Source organism: Alexandromys fortis, unplaced genomic scaffold (assembly GCF_014885135.2).
Source record: "Alexandromys fortis isolate MF-2015 unplaced genomic scaffold, M_Fortis_MF-2015_v1.1 scaffold_94, whole genome shotgun sequence".
Taxonomy (NCBI): Eukaryota; Metazoa; Chordata; class Mammalia; order Rodentia; family Cricetidae; genus Alexandromys; species Alexandromys fortis.
Genome location: NW_026067979.1, coordinates 5,920,147 through 5,940,575, shown reverse-complemented (window position 1 = coordinate 5,940,575; position 20,429 = coordinate 5,920,147). Strand labels below are relative to the sequence as shown.

The following is a 20,429-nucleotide window of genomic DNA, read 5'->3' as shown; positions in this document are numbered from 1 at the left end:
GAGTTCAATTCCCGGCAACCACATGGTGGCTCACAACCATCTGTAATAAGATCTGGTGCCCTCTTCTGGCCTGCAGACATACACACAGACAGAATATTGTATACATAATATATAAATAAATATTTAAAAAAACTGAAGGTTTTTGAGTCAGACCTTTCTCATTTAGCTGATACTAAAATCCACTTCTGACTTGAGTATTTCCAACCTTAAACAATATAGAAGATGCTTCTTATGAATTATCTCATTAGCTACCCACCAGGATTCTTGGGAGGAGAGTACAATCACAGCCTGTTCGCATGAGAGCCGGGGGGGAGGGGGGGAGAGGGCTGAATGGACTTTCCTGAGATTATCCTTCAGTTAGCAGTCCTCTGCCCTATCTGGATCCAGGACCATGACCCCAGTGTGTCTGTCCTACCAGTGAGGTGATTGATTTTCCTGCTTTGGTCTCAAGCTACTGCAAAGGCTGGTAAGGTTTCAATGAGGCTGAAGTATGTAAACCTTAGGTGGATAACACACCAAGACTAGAAAACTGGTTATTCTGAGACACACACGTCTTCCGTCTAACCCCCAAGTGCCACCTGTCTTCCGACCTCTCAGAGTTGAGCATTTTCATCTTTATTAGAGATGAATATGTTAAAAAATGACCTAAACGCCCAGTGTTGAGACAGTCATGAATGGCATAGAAAAGACGTTGACTTGAGGTCCTATACAAATATCAAGTGTTGGGGAAAGGCTTAGCACCCTCGTGGTGAGCAGAAGTGATCCATCATCCCGTTGGCTTTCCTCAATAGTTTCACGTCACAGCAGATACAGAGCAGACTTGTGGGCCTCCTAGTACAAGATAAAGACTTCATTAGGCTGAAGACTTGGTCTTCCAACCATAGCCCCATAGCCCCAGGGGCCTTAGTGTCACATTTGATAGGTAAGGACTTGACTGACAGCAAATGACTCCATCCTCCAAAGAATGCGACAGTATGTGGGCATTTGAACTCCATACTTCTACCTCTGTGCATTTACAATGGGCCAGCTGTTCAACGTTCTTTACTCTCTGAATACTCAATGATTTTAAAATGCTCAAACATGGGAAGGTTTTAGTAGCTATACTTTGCCTGGCTATAAAACAGATGAAGAATGACTGAAATATTTTTTTCTTCTGGTTTTTCGAGACAGGGTTTCCCTGTGTAACAGCCCCAGCTGTCCTGGGACTCGCTCAGTAGACCAGGCTGGCCTCGAACTCACAGAGATCCGCCTGTCTCTGCCTCCCGAGTGCGGAGAATAAAGGCGTGTGGCACCACCAGCGGGTGACTGTGGAATTTTTAGGTTCTTAATAGCTTTTGTTCACTGTTGTGCACGCAGGGATATATCGACTTTCCAGTCCATTACCCCTGCTCAGAGGTCGTCTGTAAGGCCCAACAGAAATGCAGTCTGCTTAAGTGTTTTCAGGTGATGGGGCGTCTTCTTCATCATGACACTACCAGTGCTTCAGTGCTGTCTTCCTTTGCCTTAAGGACTGGGACGGATGCTGAGAAAGGATGGGATGGCTTATTCACATGTGCTTTCATTGCTTCAGAAGGCAGAGAGACCTAACAAAGCCTTTACAGCCGCGAACGAACGAGTCTGTCTCCCGCCACTCCCACCTCCACCCTCTATAAAGCCAGAAGGATGCTTTCCACTTCTCCCTTCCCACAGTCCCTAAAATCATGCAGACGACCAAGCTGATCTTCTGGGTGCTCCAGGTCTTTTCCTGATGTCTTTGTGAAGAAAGCATTTCCTCATTAGATGGACAAGCTGATACTCCTTCAGGATGGACTTCTCACCCTTCCTAGGTCTTCTTCATCTCCCATTCCTAAAGCACAGAAAGATGGGGAAAAGTCAGTTGTTGAGGTTCTAGCGGGACCATAGGTTGGCACACTTACTGCATTCAGTATGAACAGCTCCACTGGCCAGGCCAGAGACCACGGGGCCCTGCTCTTCAGTGTCTGTGACCTTTAGTCCCCGTCTCCCCTCCCAGCAGAGTAGTTAGGATAGCCTTTTGTTGTGAGACAAGGTCTCCCTGTGTAGATCAGGCTGGCCTCAAATTCACAGTGATCCTCCTGCTTCAGCCTCCAAAGTGCTGGGATTACACACCTAGCCAGAACTAAAAAAAAATTTTTGTTCATTTTTTTTATTGTATGTATATTCATGTTTTGTCTGTGTACTATGTGTGTGCCTGGTCAGAAGAGAGTATCAGATCCATGGAGTTACAGATGTTTGTAAGCCACCAGGTGGGTGCTGGGAATTGAACCCCACTATCTGCAAGAATAAGTGTTTCTTTGTTTTTTTTTTTTTTTTTTTTTTTTTTTTTTAACTTTCAAGACAAGGTTTCTCTATGTAGCCTTGGCTGTCCTGGAACTAGCTCTGTAGACCAGGCTGGTCTTGAACTCACAGAGATCCACCTGCCTCTGCCTGAGATTAAAGTGCTGGGATTAAAGGTGTGCACCACCACTGCTCAGCGTTTGTCTTTCACTCTTAATGCTCACCCTTCCACCTGCTTGTCCACAAACAAGGGAAGACTTGGAACATGCTCCTTTCTTTCTGGATTACTCATCCCTTCAGCCCCCTTTGGTTTCCTCACACTCTTCCCTGGTATGTGTATGTGTATATGTATATGTATATAGCTTGTGTATGACCCGCTGCAAAGGCACTGGCTATCAATGGTAAAAATAGCCATCCCAGTCACTCGTCACCTTTCTCCTCTTCCTCTGCCTTATTTTACAGTACCTACTATGACCTGGCATCGCAGTCTTCATGTATGTATGCATGTGAAGCCTTATCTTCCCGAGTCCCCAAGAGAAAGAAAGGCTGGTTTGGGTTCCTTGCTGTGTAGCTTTTTATCTTAAAGAAGAGGAAACCCCTTGGTCCCCACATTTCTTAGTAAGGTTGGGCACTTCTAGATCAAACTACACAGGCAGATGTCAGTGTTAGCTTTCGCAGCGGCTTACTGGGCACACTGGCTGAGCTTGCTACCTTTTTCTTGAGGTGGGGGATAGGGTCTCACTATATAATCCAGGCTGGTCTAGATCCCCCTGCCTCAGATTCAGGTGCTAGGATTGTAGGCGTGTACCACCATGTTCAACGTTAAATTTGTTTTTCAGTTCTACACCATTTTACTTGTGTATCCTGAAATCCAGAAAACCCTGAAACAGGCATATTTTCTAGGTGTTTTGGCACAAGCTCATTTGGTGGCAAAGCCCAATGCGGCCCAATATAAGACATTTTCTGTTCTATGCTCTACGTGTTACTCATATGCTTGAGAAATGTGTCGCAGTGTTTCCAATACATACCTTTATAAATCCCAAAATGTTCTTAACAGCTGTCCCCAAGAATTATACGAAGAGGTTAAGGACCAGTGTCATATAGTGAGCCCCGAGCCTCTCTGTCTTTGTGTTGCTTTCTTGCTTATCCTTGGGCCAGGTATTACCCCTGATCTTGTCTCCTCACTACCAGAAATGCTGTTAGGCTCAGAAGCCAGATGGCAGCTTGTTAAAACCGTGTTAATGCAGGTCGAGGAGTCTTCTGGCTTTACTGCATGGCTACACCCTCAGTTCTCCACCTTTCTCTCTGGGTGGCATTCTGGATTTTGGGATGGGTCCTGTATAAAAAGATCCAGACCAGTGAGTTGCCATTAGCTGAGCTCTTTCTGGGTTTACCTTGGCCTTCTGTAGCACCCTTCCTTGGTTGGAGGTGACAATGGATGGACTTCTCTTCCTCAGCTCAGAAACGCAGTTGACAGGGAGAGACTGCTCTGCGGCAGTGCTTTGGGGTTTATTTGTAGTTTCCTGTTCATGGCAAACCAAACCAAACCAGTGAGTAGGTGAGATACAGTGCCGTCTACCTGCACCCAACCTGCACTTAGAAGGAAACGTGAACTTTAAATGAGAAAGCACTAGGCAAGCATGCTGGGGGCTGGGAGTAAAGACAGTGGCAGGCAAAGTCACAGAGTTCTCTCTATGCACCAGGCAGACATTATATGGGTGGGCTTTTCCACGAGCCTGTGAAGTAGGTACTTTTTATTAACTGCCCCATTTTACAGATGAAATCAGGAAGGGCAAGTTTCTGTGAAGGGTGATATGGTTGCTTAGTATAAGAGCTGGGATTCAAATCCCATAGCTGCCCTGTTTCTTCTGGGTGCTGCTGCTAGGGATTCAACGCAGTGCTTCATGTATATGCGCTTAACTTCTCCCTTAATGTTGGTGTTGTCTTCATGTCTACTCTATCTTCACCTGTTAAATCTTCCAGATAACTGCTTAATATTCAACTTCGTAAGTGTGTATGTGTGCTGTCTACTTTTATGTAAACTTGACACAAGGTTCTGAGAGGAGGGAGCCTCAATTGAGAAGATGCCTTCATAAGATCGGGCTGCAGCCAAACATGTAGGTCATCTTCTTGATTTGTAATTGATGGGGGGCGGGGAGACCCATCCCATTGTGGGTGGTGCCATCCCTGCTGCTCATGATCCTGTGTTCTAGATGAATGCAAGCTGAACAAGCCAGTAGGCAGCACCCCCACCTCCATGGCCTCTGCATCAGCTCTTGCCTTCAGGTTCCTGTCCTGTTTGAGTCCCTGTCCCGACTTCCTTCTATGATGAGCAATGATGTGGAAGTGTGAGCCAAATAAACCCTTTCCTCCCCAACCTGCTTTTTGGTCATGATGTTCCCTCATAGCAGTTAGTGACCCTAACTCAGGCAGTGTGAAATCTTACCAGCTAACCCTGCAAGACATTTAGAAAAGACTTAAGTTTTTCCACCTCCAGAGGATAATTAAAAGGATCAAAGGTGGCGTGGAAAAGGCACCGAGGGCACTGCTGAGAAGCAGTAGCTGCTAAGAAGGAATGGCTTCCAGCTGCTTCCCTAGCCCTCTGGGAATCAGGTTCTCCATCTGTAAAATGAAGCTAAGGATGCCCCCAAAGAGAGGAAGTGTCGGGTGGCTTCAGATCACGGGGTGTGGTCTGCTCACAGGGAGTAGCTGGGAGCACAGCTCATACTTATCAGATGAGCCAGTTTCGTTGTCTGAGCGCAGGGAGGGCATCGAATCATCCAGCAAACACTTGGCATAGTCCTATCATCCAGACTCCATAAGAGGCAGGGCTATGATAAACACAGCCTAACTCCCGTGTTAGTGTTTGGTGCTGGGGATCTAACCCAATGCCTCATCTATGCCAGGCGTGTGCTCATCCCTCAAGTCTTCATGAAAACACAAAATATTTGGGGCAGAAGACAGACATTATACAAACAAGCACACCTATATGCATGTATTTCCCTCTAGTGGTTCAGTATTAAGCAGATGAAGAATGTATATGACCCCTGGCAATTTATAGCAATGCTTTCTAATGGGATAGTCCTGCCCTTCTTGGGACATGTGGAATTTTCTGGAAACGTTTCTGACTGTCCTAACTAGGAATGAAAACAGTGGAGTGGCAGAGAGGGGCTCGGAAGTGGCCGCCCCCTGGGGGAGGCACTGGACTCACCTGGCTCTTGTTCTTGTTGCTCACAGACAGGCCCAGGGCAGGGCCCCCTGCCAGGGACTGTTGCAAGCGCTCCTTCACAGCCACCAGCTTCAGCTCCAGGTCGATCCTCTGCTCCTCCTTGGCACGACACTGAGCTTCTAGAGTGGCCACAGCCTCCTCCATGGCCTTCACCTTTGCTCCTGAGCCCAGAGAAACTGATGAGAAAGTCTGTGGGGCCTCAGGCGCTGCTGTCTCTCCTGGAGGACCTTTCTAGCAGTATGGGTGTAGGTGAAAGATGGATTCTGGGGGGTATTACCAGCCACACTCTGTGGTGTGATCTTTAGCTGCCTAGCCTCCATCTTTAGGAAACAGTACCCTAATAGTCCACTGTAGAACCATGGTTGCCCACTCATTCCCTACAGTTTGAGTAGGTGGGTCCCATGTAACTCAGGGGCCTGGTCCACGATCACCTCTCATCTTCCGCTCATAGTGATGGGTTTAGACTTTAGGGTTGGCTCGAATGGAGTGGAGCCTGAGATTTTGGTGGTGGTCACTGGGAAGAGGATCCCCTTTTGCTGGGGTGTTCAGAGGACTGGGTGAAGGCTTGTACTGCACAGTCTCTACGTCACCACAAAGGGGAAGAGAATGAGGTCATCTGTTTCCCTACACTTCACCACAATCTGATCTCTCAGTTTTCAGTTTGCATTTTTATGTGTGATGTTGGTTTCTGTTACTTGTGAATTGGAGTCATAGTTCAGAGCTTTCCACAGACCAGGTTTTCCCGGAGGACCTTGTGCTTATATATTTTAAACAGATAAATCTTTATTAATGTTTCTGTTATGCTAAGAAGCTCCATTTGTATGTGGAGGAGTAGGGATTGAACCTAAGTGCTTGCACACTCAGAAGGGCTCTGCCACAGAGCTACACCTACAGCCTTCTATTTTAAAAAAGCTATTTAAAAAACCTTAAGGGGGCTGGAGAGATGGCTCAGGGGTTAAGAGCACTGACTGCTCTTCCAAAGGTCCTGAGTTCAATTCCTAGCAACCACATGGTGTCCTCTTCTGGCCCGCAGGCCTGTATGCAGGTAGAACACTGCATACAACAAATAAAAATCTTTAAAAAAAAATCTTAAAACACTCAGAAAACAGGGTCTCATATGGCCTAGACTTGCCTCATACTGTAAAATGGAAAATGCCTGCCTCCGAAGTTCTGGGATTATGGTGTGTGCTGCCATGCCTGGTTTATGTGGTACTGGAAATTGAACCTAGGTCTTTGTGAATGCCAGGCAGGCATTCTACCAAGGAGCCACAGCTCTAGCTCAGTCCAGAATCTTCTCCATCCTTTAACTTCCACTAGAAAGCTTTTTGTTAGATGTATCCATTCATCGCTTTAGTAGTGGTTTATTGAATTCTTACTACATATCAAGCGTTGTCCTAGACCCTTGGGATGGATCAGTGAAGAAATCAGGCAAAGGTCTTCACTTGTGTAATCTTATATGTATATGTGTATGAGAAATATAAGCAAAAGTAATGAATATAAAAACTTATGCATACTGCAAATAGATAAAGACAAAAACATTGGCTGGATAGTCAGTCTGTTCCAAATCATGGCTCTTACCGCTAAAAAGTTCCTGTCCTTTGTTTGTTTATGGGGGATTGAGTCCAGGGCCTTACACATGCTAGCAAGTGCGTGTGCTCCACCACTGAGTTACATCCCTAGTCCCACACATTTTTCTTATACTGAAATCAAGCTGCTTTCCCTTGCCATCCTCCCATGTGTTTATTCTCTTGCTCGTTTAATTTTTTTTTTTTTTTTGATACAGGGTCTCACTATGTAACCTTGGCTGTCCTGGAACTTGGTATGTAGATCAAGCTGGCCTCCAATTCATGGAGATCCATTTGCCTGCTGGAACCAGAGGTGTGTTCTACCACACAAGGTTCTAAGTGTTCATCCTCTGGTCCTTATCTTAGGCCTGTAGTGATCTATGGATGGGCTCTAGGGTTGGGTCACTGAATTCGTCTGTACCGTTCTGATGAAGTGTTTTGTTCTTAGGGAAGAGCCCATAGGTTCAGCGCTCTAAAAGAGTCATGTGTGTTCTGTAAGGTAGGACTTCCTATTCCCCGGAACATATGGGAGACAGCGAAGCAGAAGTGTGGTAAACTGCCACTAGGTAAAGGATGCAGAGAAACACAGTAAAAAATGTGGTTAGAGAAGCCCAGAGCAGGCAGGGCCCGGTGAGGTCACTGGATTTCAGAAGGGGATCCTGGAAAAGATCAGTGTTCATTAAACCTAGCCCTGGACCACTGTCTTACATCTGAGTGAATAAATGCAGCACCCAAACAGTCTTACTACCAAGATGCCGAGGCATGCTTCTGCTCTCCACGCCGCTGTAGCCAGGCCGTCTCTTAATACAGGGAGGTCCACAGTACTGGGAGGCTTCTCATGCTCTATCTGGAAGCACTCACTAAACTCCCAGCACTGTCTTGAGTCAGGATGAATGATAATGAGGAGAAGGGGGTGAAGCCTAACTCTCCCGAGTAGAAAACTAGGAGATCTGTGTAAGGGGCCTCTCCTTATTGTGCCAGGGGACGTCTCAGGCTGAGCCACCCCTGTGCACTCAGGGCCACACCGTGGCAGGTACCTGGGTTGTTCCGGATGGCTTCCTTCAGTTCCTTCTTCTCCTGTCGCAAAGCCATCAGTTCCGTCCGAATCATCTCCTTCTCCTTTTCCAGCCTCTCTTTTTCTACCAGGTACCTGCGGGCATCCTCCTCAGCCCGGTTCTTGCCATATTTGTATTGATTGGCACCTACGGACACAGGACAGCAAGAGGTCCGCGGGTCTGACCTCTGGGGAGGCACACCTGTGGCGTTAGCTTGCCTCTCACCTCGACTTCATCCGTAACATATGGATGGTTAGGTCCACTCATGTAAGTGTATCTAGTGTGACTCCCCTGAGGAATAGGAAAGAACAGGGGAGCAGCGCAGCGCAGGGGCTTGGAACCAGGCAGACCTGGGTTTGTATTCTTTCTTCACTGGGTGTGTGATGTCACACTGAAATGATCGGTGTGCTTTTGTGCCTTTCCCCAAAACCTCAGGGTCCTTATGCACAAAAAATAAAGATACTGATAACATTTAGCTTCCAGGAGGCAGTGAGGTTTAAAGGAGATAATCAAGAAAAAGTACTTAATATAGTATCTAGCAACTAATTAGTGCTTAGTAAATGTTAGGAAATAATGATTGTAGTATCATATATACTAGAGCAAAATTTGTGATGTCTAACCCATTTTGCTTTGTGGAAAGTGTGCTTTGAATGAGTCAAGTCTCAGGTATTTGTGACAGAGGAAGATGCCTACGTCTAACTCAGATCAGACCCAGGCCAGTGTCAGGCCCTGCTCGTTGTACTGCTGGGGAAGGGTGGGAAGAAAGAAAGTCCCAGCAGTGTGCTGTAGGTCCAGCACCACGGTGGACAGGACCATGCTGTTCACACAGTGTGTGCTCTGCTCAGCCACCTGCCTGAATTCCCACTTAACCTTCCTCTATCCATCATGTAACTTACTTGGTTCTGCTCATCATTCATTTTACTGTCAAGGAAGCCAGTCACAGAAAGGTTAGGTCCCACTATTTGTGGCACTAGAGACAAGCTGGACATGCGTCTGTCTTACTCTAGGTGATGAGGTCACGAGCACAGAATCTGTATACGTGACATCCGTGGCCTCAGAAGAGAGCAAGATAGCCATCTATGCAAAAGGGGGGGGGGAGGGTGGCCCAGATGCCACGCCTGCTGACTTGGACTCTGGCTTCCAAAGCTAGAAGAAACAAGCTGTTGTTTTTGAAAGGTCATCTAGCTTAGGATGTTTTGTTAGAGCGGACTGAGGAGCAGGGCGGCTTTCCTCCTGTGTGCCTCAGGACATCACTGGACTACACCATGTGACTTCAGCTGTGGTTCACAGCCCCTGGAAAGGGGATGGAGATGCCAATGGTCCTCAGGCACAGCAGCCCCATGATCACAGCTCTTACAGCCTGAGCCCGTGTGAGAGATTTGATTTAAAAACAAACAAAACAAACAGGTCTAGGTTTTATACTTTTTGTTGATGTTGCTATTTTGTGATTTCTTTAATCTTATATATTGACTTCAATTTTCTACTTTGTTTATCCATCGATTTATATATATATATTTTTTTTTCCCAAGACAAGGTCTCATTATGTAGCTCTGCCTGTCCTGGAACTCACTATGTAGGCCATGTTGACCTCAAATTCACAGTGATCTGCCTGCTTCTGCCTCCTGAGTGCTGGGATTCAAGGTGTGGGTCTCATTCTGCAGCCCTAGTCTTTTTATTCATACAGACAAGGCTGGCCTGGAGCTTGCAGCGATTGTCCTGTCTTTGTCTCCTGAGTGCCGGGACTACAGCATGTCAATTACATGAAGAACGGTTTTCCATTTTAAACAGGTTTTTTCAAAGCCCTGTATTTCTAGCACCTAAGCAAGAAGCTTATCAAGAACACTATGCATCCCTTCCTCAGGGGGCTGGTTAGGAGAAAGGACTTATTTAAAGTTACATAGCAGTGTCTCCGCCAAGTGAGAACGGAAGACCGGTTTCCCCAGTCCGAGGAGCTATGATTTATATATACTAATGCAAGGGAACCAGGGGACAGAAACGTTTTCACTTCGTTTTTTAAAAGAAGCCTTCAAAAAAAGCAAAAGACTAGAATGTCCAGGTGCATGGGAAAGAAACCTTAAGAAAGAGTACATTGTCCTCTAGGAAGCTGGCTTGCTCTAGGGTGGCCCCAGTGAGTCACTTGTGTGCTCTGGAGAGCACAGATGGGGACACAGAAGTGAGCTGTGGATCTTGTGACACACCTGCTCAGGGACTGGGGAGGGACTGATTATCAGTTTACTACCCTAGATCAGAGACCTCAAACTTTGATCTTCAGGAAAAGATGAGCGTACATTCTCCCCCCCCACCCCCGGAATATGCTTATACACCTTTAAACAGTCAACTATTATACAGATAATATTCTTGCAATATAAAAACATTTAAATTAGCATCTATTTATTAAGAATTCACACACCGGGTGGTGGTGGTGGTGGTGACACACACCTTTAATCCCAGCACTCGGGAGGCAGAGGCAGGTGGATCTCTGAGTTTGAGGCCACCCTGGTCTACAGAGCGAGTTCCAGAACAGCCAGGGCTACACAGGGAAAACTCTATCTCAAAAGTAAAAAAGAATCCACATGAAGCTCAATTTTTGGCCTTTTGAGTAATTGGGAAATGCTGAGTGGGGTCTCCTGGGTAAGCCAAGCAGAGTTTACCTCTGGAGTGAGGACCCAAGCACTCCAGTCTCGCTGCAAACCTCCCTCTGCTATTCACTGGCTCAGTGGCCATACCATTATGGTCACTTTCTTTTTGTGTCTCTTGCTATGCTGGGGACTGGGCCCTTACACCTTCCCATACCTGGCAAGTGCTCCCACACTGCCCAGCCCCCACTCCTTCCCTTAGGGTAGAGTGTTTACCGATAGACTGCTTCTACTCATTTTTCTCCCTTACCCCTGGAGAAATCTGGTATTGAGGCCCCTGCAGTGTTCTCCTCTCCCTCCCTCGGGCAGGAGAAAGACCACAGAACTCACTGGAGGCATGGCGCTTGACTTTGACCTGCGGGTCCACACGATGGGACTTCTCACTGCAGGAGGAGGCATGGCGCTTCACCTGAGCCCCGGTGGGGCGCTGGGGCTCCTCATCCTGGGCACGGGGGGGGGGGGGGACAGAGGTAGAAGTTTAAGTTCAGACAGGGAGCTTCTGGCCAGCTCCTTTGAGATCTGGCCTTACAGATATAGGCTGGTGCTGCTCTCTACAGTACAGTAAACGATACCTTACTAGCAGTGTCGTTTGAACCCCATACCTTTCTGTGCCAGGTAAAAGGCAACCTTAAATTGGCGTACTTACTGAGAGGACAAATGAGAGGGCTCAGGGAATTGCAGGTGGCTGCCTCTATTAGAGGCATTTTGTCCTCCTATCATTTGAAAGTGTTTTTCTATTTTCTGATTTGCTAATGCCGTCTTCCCTCAGAAGAGGAAAAGGAAAAGGAGGGAAGCAAAGGCACGGAAGAGAGGAGCCAATGGCAGAGGCGATGCACCTTATTAAACTGACCGCATTTGTGCTGTTAGAGCATTTCCCATGCTCCAAGTCTAGCCAAGGTATTGAAGCCTGGTGTGATTGATACATTAGTGTCACCTAACCACTTTATTGGAACAGTTCTGTTACTTCTCTGGGCAGAATGTCCCACTGCCTGGGCACTGTGCTATTTTCTTTCTTTCTTTCTTTCTTTCTTTTTTTTTTTTTTTAACACAAATCACTACATTTTGTTCTCAAAATACTCCTAAGAAGAGAAGGACCAGCACACTCATGTGGAGGTGGGAAGTGGGAATCAGGGGGTCTGAAAGGCAAAGCCGAGGTCCCTCTGACTCCAGCCTTCATATCTGAAGTGTTTGGGTTTTTGTTTGTTTGTTTAAGACAGAATCACACTACGCAGCTCTGGCTGGCCTCAAGCTCAGAGATTCACCTGCCTCTGCCTCCTGAGTGCTGGGATTAAGGGCATGTGCCACCATACCATATAGGCATGTATGTATGTATCCATCTATCTATCTAGATACATACATATATATATGCATATAGAAACCCAGCTATGCATATATGAAGTGCTAAACTACCTAGTTACTAGATTTTCTGCAACCAAGCAAAACCTTCAAGTTGCATTGAAAAAAGACCTTGGGCACAAACGGGCAGGTTGGGGATGTTTCTAGAAAAGGGGAACCATGGAAGTGAGGACTCAAAGCATCTTCTAGTCCAGGCAGGTCCTGGCTCACAGAGTGCCATATCCTCAGCAGCTCTCCTCTAGATGCAGGCCACCCACCCACTCGTTTCTGGTTGCAATGTACCTGTCTTCTGTTTTTTTCCCAGAAGGCACAGGGCATGCCACTGAGAGCGGGCAGGTTAGTGAAGGCATTTTCTCTGAAGCAAAGGATAAAGTGGGCAGTGGAGAGAAGAAAAGACATGGAAGGAAGCCTACCTGCACCTTTTCATAAGGAACCTCATCGTAGACACGGGGCTCAGGCCACTGATCCTGGCAGGATTGTGCATACCTAGAACATGAAAGGTTTAATGATGTTGGTGACATTTTGTGGTTCATGTCTTCTCTCATTGGATGTTGGCAGCTGCTTTTTTTCTTTTAAATTTTACTCATTTTAGTTATTTTTATGTGAACTGGTGTTTTGCCCACATGCGTATCATCTGTGTGAGGGTGTCAGAACCCTGGAACTGGAGTTATAGGCAGCCATGAGCTGCCATGTAGGTGCTAGAAATTGAACCCGGGTCCTCTGGAAGGGCAGCCAGTGCTCTTAACCACTGAGCCACCTTTCTAGTCTCCGACAGCAGTTTGTTTTTGTTTTTTTGAGACAGGGTTTTTCTGTGGCTTTTGGAGCCTGTTCTGGAACTAGCTCTTGTAGTCCTGGCTGGCTTCGAACTCACTGATATCCGCCTGCCTACCAAGTACTGGATTAAAGGCATGTGCCACCACGGCCCGGCCTGGCAGCAGTTTTTAATGTAGACTGAAAGGTTACACGCTTGCGAGGACTGCACAGGCACGCCTGAGTTTCACAAGAGACAACAGGTGGCACATTCCCAGAATTCTTTGTAAGTCAGCCGAGAGACCCCAGAATGGCAAGAAGCGGGCCAGGCTTCCTACAATGGCGAAAGTGCCATCCTTCCCAAGGAAGCGGACTTCCTGAACTTGTCCCACCCCTTCCGCCCAATGCTCAAGGCTGCATGGAGCCTGGAACTGGAACCGATCAGGGTGGTTCCCGGAACTGAGGCAGAACCCCCCCCCCCCCCCCCCCCAGCGGTGTGTCGTGGAATCACCCTTACAGGAAGGAGTTGCGCCCGGCACTGACAATGCTGGTTAGGGTCTCCACATCCACGTAGTCATAGTGCAGGGCCTCTGGGGTGACTTTGGAGCCCATCTCCACCAGCAGCAGCCCTAGCCAGCGGCCCATGTCCTCTGAACAGCTTGCCTGGGGAGAGGAGGTACAGCGCAGTTCACTTTCACACCGTGAAGCCTTCTGGCTGCTCGCACACGTCATAGAAACCCACAAATGTTTATAAGTCCTCAGGACTTAGTGAAGGGGGAAGAATTAGACTAGACACACATGCCGGAATCCAAGGCTCCTGAATTCTCGTAAGTATGTACTCAAAAAGCTACGTCCTCCGAGGGGTCCTCCCTGATTACTCCTATAAGAGGGTATATCCCTACCTTCCACCCTCTGGGCTTTTATATCTGACCCTTTGGATGTAAAAACAACATTTCACGGTTCTCAAAACTTCTTCCTTTCCTCTCCTTCCATGCTGGGCATCAAACCCAGGGCGTCTTGTGTATTCAAGGCCTGGCTTTATCACTGAGTCACATCTCCAGCCCCAAAACATATATTGTTTAAAAATTATTTTTATGTTATGTGTATGACTAATTCTTTTGCTTGCACGTATGTATGTGTACTGCATTAATGCCTGGTGTCTGCAGAAGCCAAAACCCCTGGAACTGGAGTTACAGATGGCTGTGAGCCACTTTGTGGGTGCCGGGAATCACTACAGGGTTCTCTGCCAAAGCAGCAAGTGCTTTTAACTGCTGAGCCATCTCTCCAGCCTCCATATTTATAATTAATTCTCTACATAGGAAATTGCTCATACAACTCAAAATTTTCCTAGACTGTAATTACCAAAGCATTACAGAACCATTTATGGGGAAATTCCCCAGGATAAACTGCTGGCCAGTTAAACATATCCTTAATTCTGACGTAAAGAGCATGATCACAATACCAGTTAGCTAGTGATGGCAAACTTAAGTAAAGAAATAAATGAAACATGGTTTTTAAAGAGGGAAGAAAAAAACGGTGGAAAACTCTGTGTAAGTTAAGGGAAACAAGAAACTCAACAGGAGGATGCCGAGATAATAGCGTTTGAAGCTAAAAAAACAACAAGGCAGTTGGAAAGGGTACAGGCACTCCTCCAGCCTTGAAAAATCACGTGGCTGCCCTGGCCTGTTTGTCTCTAACGTGGGCAGGTGGACATTTGAACTTCCCTGTGTCAACATTGTGAATTCTAAGCATCCCAAGGGCTGTCACAGGGAGTGTGTGCTCTGAACAGCCTCAGAGAGGAGGGTGGTGCCAGCAGGTAGGACGGGAGGTGAGCAGGCGGCAACTCGTGCATTGTTCAGTGTGGGCCTGCTAAGCTCAGTGTGTGCTGGACACGATGCAGAGATCTAGAAAGAGAAACAGTGTCCGAAAATGTGGCTGCGGCCCTGCCAGTGTGGAGCTGGAGGGATCTTAACTCTGTGTGGGGAAACTCTTTGTAGACGCTGGAGTTGCTCAGGGGCAGGGATGGGCACCTTGAAGGACAGCGGGTTTCCTGAGGTCGATGCCTCCTGCGGGGAAGGTCTGAGAGAGAACTCCAGAATCAGATCCCAGTCAGACCACAGGAGATGCCCGTTGGACCTGGAACTGTAAGGTCAGGGCAAATAAGCAAACCTGGGCTCTAGAATTAGGGCTGCCAGAATTAGGCTAGAAAAACACAGTGTGCTCTGTTGGGTTTGAACTTCAGATACACAACAAATAACCTTTCAGTGTAGGTGTGTCTCCAAATCACCCAGGATACTTTCATATGAAAAACACGATTCCTTGTTTATTTGGAATTCCAGTATCCCTGGTGTCCCCTGTGTTACCTGACAAGCACATTGGGTTCTTTCCCCAAAGTTCCTGTGGTAGAGTAGCCACAAGCTGACACCCCCACCCCCTACCCCTACCTTGACTCTCTCCTCTCACCTCCAGGATGGCCACCTCCTGCCGATTGCGCAGGATCCTGAAGGCAAATGGGTGCCTGGGTCCAAAGCCTGGGGCTACCTCACAGCCGCCGAGGGCAATAGCATTCATGTGGGTGTGCAGGTCCGTGCGGTCTTTGTGGAAATAGAGAGTGTTACACTTGAGGCGGCACCACCGTTCCTTCCAGCCTTGGTTTACCAGCACGTTTAGGTAGCCTGGAAAAAGAGACGGCCGAATGACCTGTTATAGCCCCCTGGGCAAAGGCTCTAAGGGGTACCTACACAAGCCTTGTGATGGAGCTGGCAGGAAGGCCTGGCACCTTAGGCATCCTCCTCTCTGAGTCTCAGCTGCCCAGCTGTGAGCGCTCACTGACGATGCTGTCTCTTCCTGCATCCTTTTACGGCTCCAGGACCACACCAAGTGGGATGGAAATGGCCGACAATCCTAGAGAAGGCCTACAAAAGCTACAACTGTCCCCTCCACTCCGCCAAACTGAATTTCCTGCTAAGATGGAAAGTGACGGATGATGCTGGCACCTAGCGGCAGCACACAGAAACGTCACCACAGTAAGGATTTGTAAACCTAAGCTGTGCAGCTGACCACAGATGGAGCTAGAATCAGCTCCGAGCAGTTTAGGTTTTTATTTATTTTTATTGCTTTTTTCTTTACCACAGCATGTTATGAGTCAACGACCATGAAATATTTCTTTATAATCGCAATATTTATTTATTTATTTACTAGTTTTTCAAGGCAGTGTTTCTCTGTGTAGCCCTTGTACTGGAACTTGTCCTGCAGACCAGGCTGGCCTTGAACTCACAGAGATCTGCCTACCTCTGTATCCTGGAGTGCTGGGATTATAGCCACTAGGCTATAATTGCAGCTTTTAAACTAATAGAGTATTCCTGCATATCCGAAACAGATGATTTTATTTTTTTGCTATGCTGAGTATGGAACACAGCTAGGCAAATGCTCTCCTTTAAGACAGGTGATTATCTACTGGATTAGAGCACATGGACCACAGCACTTGTATGAAAGAAGCAATGCCTTCTCTGCCAGACACTTTTTACTAAGATGTATTATCTTAAAAAGTACTTAACATTTTAATTCCAATTTCCTCATCAGACTAGGCTGCAATCTATATACACTTACATATATATATATATATATATATATATATATATATATATATATATATATATATATATATATATGTAGATAAACCAGAAACCACAGTCCTTCAAGGTGCTCTTGACCCTCCCGGCAGGCAACCCCAGTCTCTGCAAAGTTTCCTACACCGAGTTAAGGTCCTTCTAGCTCCTCAAAGACAGCGACCATGTTTCTGTGTAAATTTTATTTTTCTATCTTACAAAGGCCAGGATATAAGCTACATAAACATATACATGAAACTTCTATACTTTTGTTGTTGTTTGTTTTTGAGATTAGGGTCCAGGCTGGCCTCTGACCTTGAACTTGCTATGGAAACACACAGATAACCTTGAACTCCTGCAGCTTCCAGCTCCCTAGTTCTGGAATTACAGGTGTGTATCACCAAGGCCAGCACACCTGGCGTGTGAGATGCTGTGAATTTTCTCCTCTCTCACATTAGCAGAGGGAGCTGAAGCCTACAGGTGGACAGTGGTTTGACTGAGTTCACAGGAATCCCAGATACGATGGTCAGTGGATTTCCCTTTCCCTGGGCCATCCTTTCACCCATGGGAGTGAATGGATGCATGCCATGGATTTGACAGAGGGGAGCCTAGCCATCCAGAGGAACGAGCCAGGGCCGAGGTGCTGAGAGTTTCCTGGCATCAGCCCCTGGGCCAGGGCTCAAGGGCCTGCACTTCCTTCTTTTGAGTCAGGACTTACCGCAGCACGGAACCTCATTCTCACTGGAAAACGTCTGCAGGTCCTCTCCCAGCGCCTTCTTCTTGGAGAAACTGATGATGCGCGTGATCTTCCGGCCTGCAGCCCTGCTCACGGAGCCCTTTAGCTCAGCGAGGCTATTCTTCTTCCCTTTGCCTGCAGCACAGGAGTGGGGCACAGGGGATGATGGGGAAGGTCCCACTTTTACCCATTTCTGACCTTCCCAGCAGCCCTTGCAAGCTGCACACAGGGACTAGCCCGTAATTCCGCATACGGAAAGCCCAGTGGCATTACTCAGGTCTCTGGGACATGTTCTACCACTGTGTACCTGTGGCAAAGTCCCTCCCATCTTTGACATTCTCCACCATAGGCAGTGGACTCCTACCATGTTCACAGGCTTCGCGGCGGCTCAGGGTGGAACTGCTGTCATTCATGCCCAAGCTGTCAGAGTCCGAGTTCTGTTTCTCTTGGGACAATCTCTGGGGAAAAACACAGACAGCCTCACATCAGCGAGATTCTTAGAGCTCCTTTATAAGCCCAGGCTTCTTCCAACTCTCCAAGCAACAGAGATCCATGTATCTGATACCACCCCCAATACTATCAGGAAGGTAGCAATGATCATGTCTTCTGGTTACTCTATGGGGAGAGCGGGAGCATTGATTATAACGCATTGATAGCAACATCCTGGAATGTGCATTATATTTGGCAAATGAGGGAGAAGGGCAAGCATTGACAGGGAATGTGAATGTAATCCAGTAGCACTGCAGGGATGGACAAGAGTAGGCAACCCTGGACGCTGAAGAGCCCCTGGGCAAACTGATCAGGATGAAGTTCCAGAAAGGGATGGACCAAGATGACAGCGTACAGGAAAAGGGGTGATGATGTTTTCAAAGATAGATGTTTTCAAAGATAGATGTTTTCAAAGAAGTTGTGATAAGACCCAATGATCAGTAGACATCCATTACAGCTCTATCTTGAATGAGAGAATGAAGGAACACACGCACACACACACACACACACACAAACCTTTGTTGCCAGCCTATTAATAACCATACCTTCATTGATTCACTAATGAATTCATATGCTACAAAGGAGGTAGAGCAGAAATCATGGAAGAAATCCTAATGCTACTATTCCCTATTAGCTGTGGGAATGGGGAGGCACCTAGCAGAAAGTGGATGAGCATTTGAAGAACCTGGTCTGTAGGTTTTGAAACTGAAGTTACAGCCCTGTTCGTTCTGCAACAGTGTGAATATAGCAACTTTTCCACCAGGGTGGGAAACAGAGAGGAAGACCATGAGTTTGTAATGAATTCAGTGATGATCGTTCAATCTCGTGACCCCGTGGAAAGAGACCCCACCAACACAACATCCCAGCTCTTCTTCCACCAGAATGACCACCATAGTACATCAGTTACCTTCTCCTGGTCCACTCAACCACAGCAGAGAACTCCACTGCACGGCTTGCCCCACTGTTGCTCTATGGAGCCTATGCACTGCACTGGAGGCCGTATCATAGTGTGTACCCGCACACTCACACCCCTCTTCAGTACTGGACGTACCACAGTGTGTACCCACACACTCACACCCCTCTTCAGTGCTGGACGTACCACAGTGTGTACCCGCACCCTCACACCCCTCTTCTAGGGCTGCTTTCCTATGGTCTTACTAACTGGTAAAAGCTAAGTGTGGGCAGGGCTCCTTCAGTTCACTTCACAGGAATCCATGTTCCCTAACACTCCGGCCATCCCAAGCTCCCGGGTCCATTTCCTGTCCCTGTCCAGGGCCAGCTCTCACAGCTCTCCATCTCTAGACCATGTCACACAGGCCACTTTCAGTGGTTCTACTGCCCATCCATGCTGCTTAGAGCACCTTTTTTTTAAAATTTTAGTTTTGCCCTTTTCATTCTTGTCTGAGGCATCACTTGCTTGGGAATATTCTTGAGCCTCTGAGACAGGATCATGCGTCCCTGACACTCACCAGGAACCAGGCCCAGTCTCTTTTAGCATGTTCCCAGGGTAGCAGATAGAATACAGTTTGATGGTTTTGACTCATGCCTGCCTGATCATTGGACTGCAAGTGTACTGATTTCTGCAGAGGGTCTGGATTTGCCCAGTGGTTGTTCAGGCTGCTCTACTGCAGTAGCAGAGTCCGGAAGAGGCAGCCTGTGTGGGCTCAAATGCTAGCTCTGTTCCTTATTTACTACGGGACTTGGTTACAGTGTTCCTTTCCGAAAACCTGTCTCCAACACAAGCATCCCAGAAGTGGGACTTCTGAGAAGTGACTGGATCCTAAGGGCTCTCTTCCTTCAGTGGATTTACTCATGGCTAAATTTAGCTCTCTGAAACTGATCGAAGGCAGTGGAACTCATTAGGCCAGGTGTCCCTGGAGGGCCTGGCCTGAGAAGATACACACCTGGTCCCTTCCTGCCTCCCTGTCTGCTTTCTGTCTCTTATGAGGTGAGCTGCACCGCCTGGCTCCCTGTTTCCCACCTCCTCCTATTATTGCAACACAGCACCGTGGTGCTGCTCAGCGTTGCCCAAGGCCTGCAGCACGTTGGCAGCTGACTGGGGCTGAACCAAAACAAGTCATTCCTCCTTTAGCTGTTTATGGCAGGTATGTTTTCGCAGAGACTAAGCTGACCACCAGGCACCTGCCACTCTGCTGCTTAGCTTGTATGATGCCACAGGTGTGTGTGTGTGTGTGTGTGTGTGTGTGTGTGTGTGTGTGTGTGTGCTTAGTGCCCATTACCTGACCCCAGAGGAGTCAACTGGAGACAGACATACCTTGTCCTGATCCAGCTTACACAGGAAGACTGGAGATCGGGGGGCCTCCAAGCCCTCTGCTCCCCAACACGGCCGGCTGACCTCGCGGATAATCTGTGAAGAGAACACGGGGTTAGGGATAGGTGTGCGGGAAAGCTCTGGGGACAGAAGCATGGCTGGGATTTGTGGGAGCAAGCCTGTTGTGAAGATGGATTGGGGCCACCAGGAGGCAGAGTAGGGCTGAAACAGCCATCTGCACAAATGCAAACTTATCAGAGCCTGACTGGAAGGGCTTTCGACACACATCCCGACTCTAGGAACACTGCTCTCTGCTGTCTGAGGAGAGTGAGGCCGTGGGTAGGAGAGACGTAAATCTTGAAGACTCACAAGAGTGAGGGGCTTAAGTGACAGCTAGGACTTCTGCTTTCAGTGACCTGGGAAATTGATTCAGGGTCC

At 47.6% G+C, this 20,429-nt stretch overlaps 1 protein-coding gene across 1 annotated transcript in view; it reads right to left on the bottom strand.

Annotated features, from left to right (window-relative positions):
* Positions 1-593: 593 nt before the first annotated feature.
* Positions 594-20,429, bottom strand: part of Afap1l1 (actin filament associated protein 1 like 1) — a 53,928-nt gene continuing 34,092 nt past the window's right edge. The window contains exons 9-19 of the mRNA XM_050157911.1: positions 19,995-20,087; positions 17,595-17,688; positions 17,213-17,365; positions 15,350-15,561; positions 13,404-13,549; positions 12,550-12,622; positions 11,111-11,222; positions 8,127-8,291; positions 5,507-5,685; positions 3,690-3,818; positions 594-1,846 (exon numbers count right to left, since the gene is read on the bottom strand). Of these exons, the coding sequence (XP_050013868.1) occupies positions 1,823-1,846; positions 3,690-3,818; positions 5,507-5,685; positions 8,127-8,291; positions 11,111-11,222; positions 12,550-12,622; positions 13,404-13,549; positions 15,350-15,561; positions 17,213-17,365; positions 17,595-17,688; positions 19,995-20,087 (1,380 nt within the window). The 3' untranslated portion in view covers positions 594-1,822. The remainder of the gene's footprint in view (positions 1,847-3,689; positions 3,819-5,506; positions 5,686-8,126; positions 8,292-11,110; positions 11,223-12,549; positions 12,623-13,403; positions 13,550-15,349; positions 15,562-17,212; positions 17,366-17,594; positions 17,689-19,994; positions 20,088-20,429) is intronic.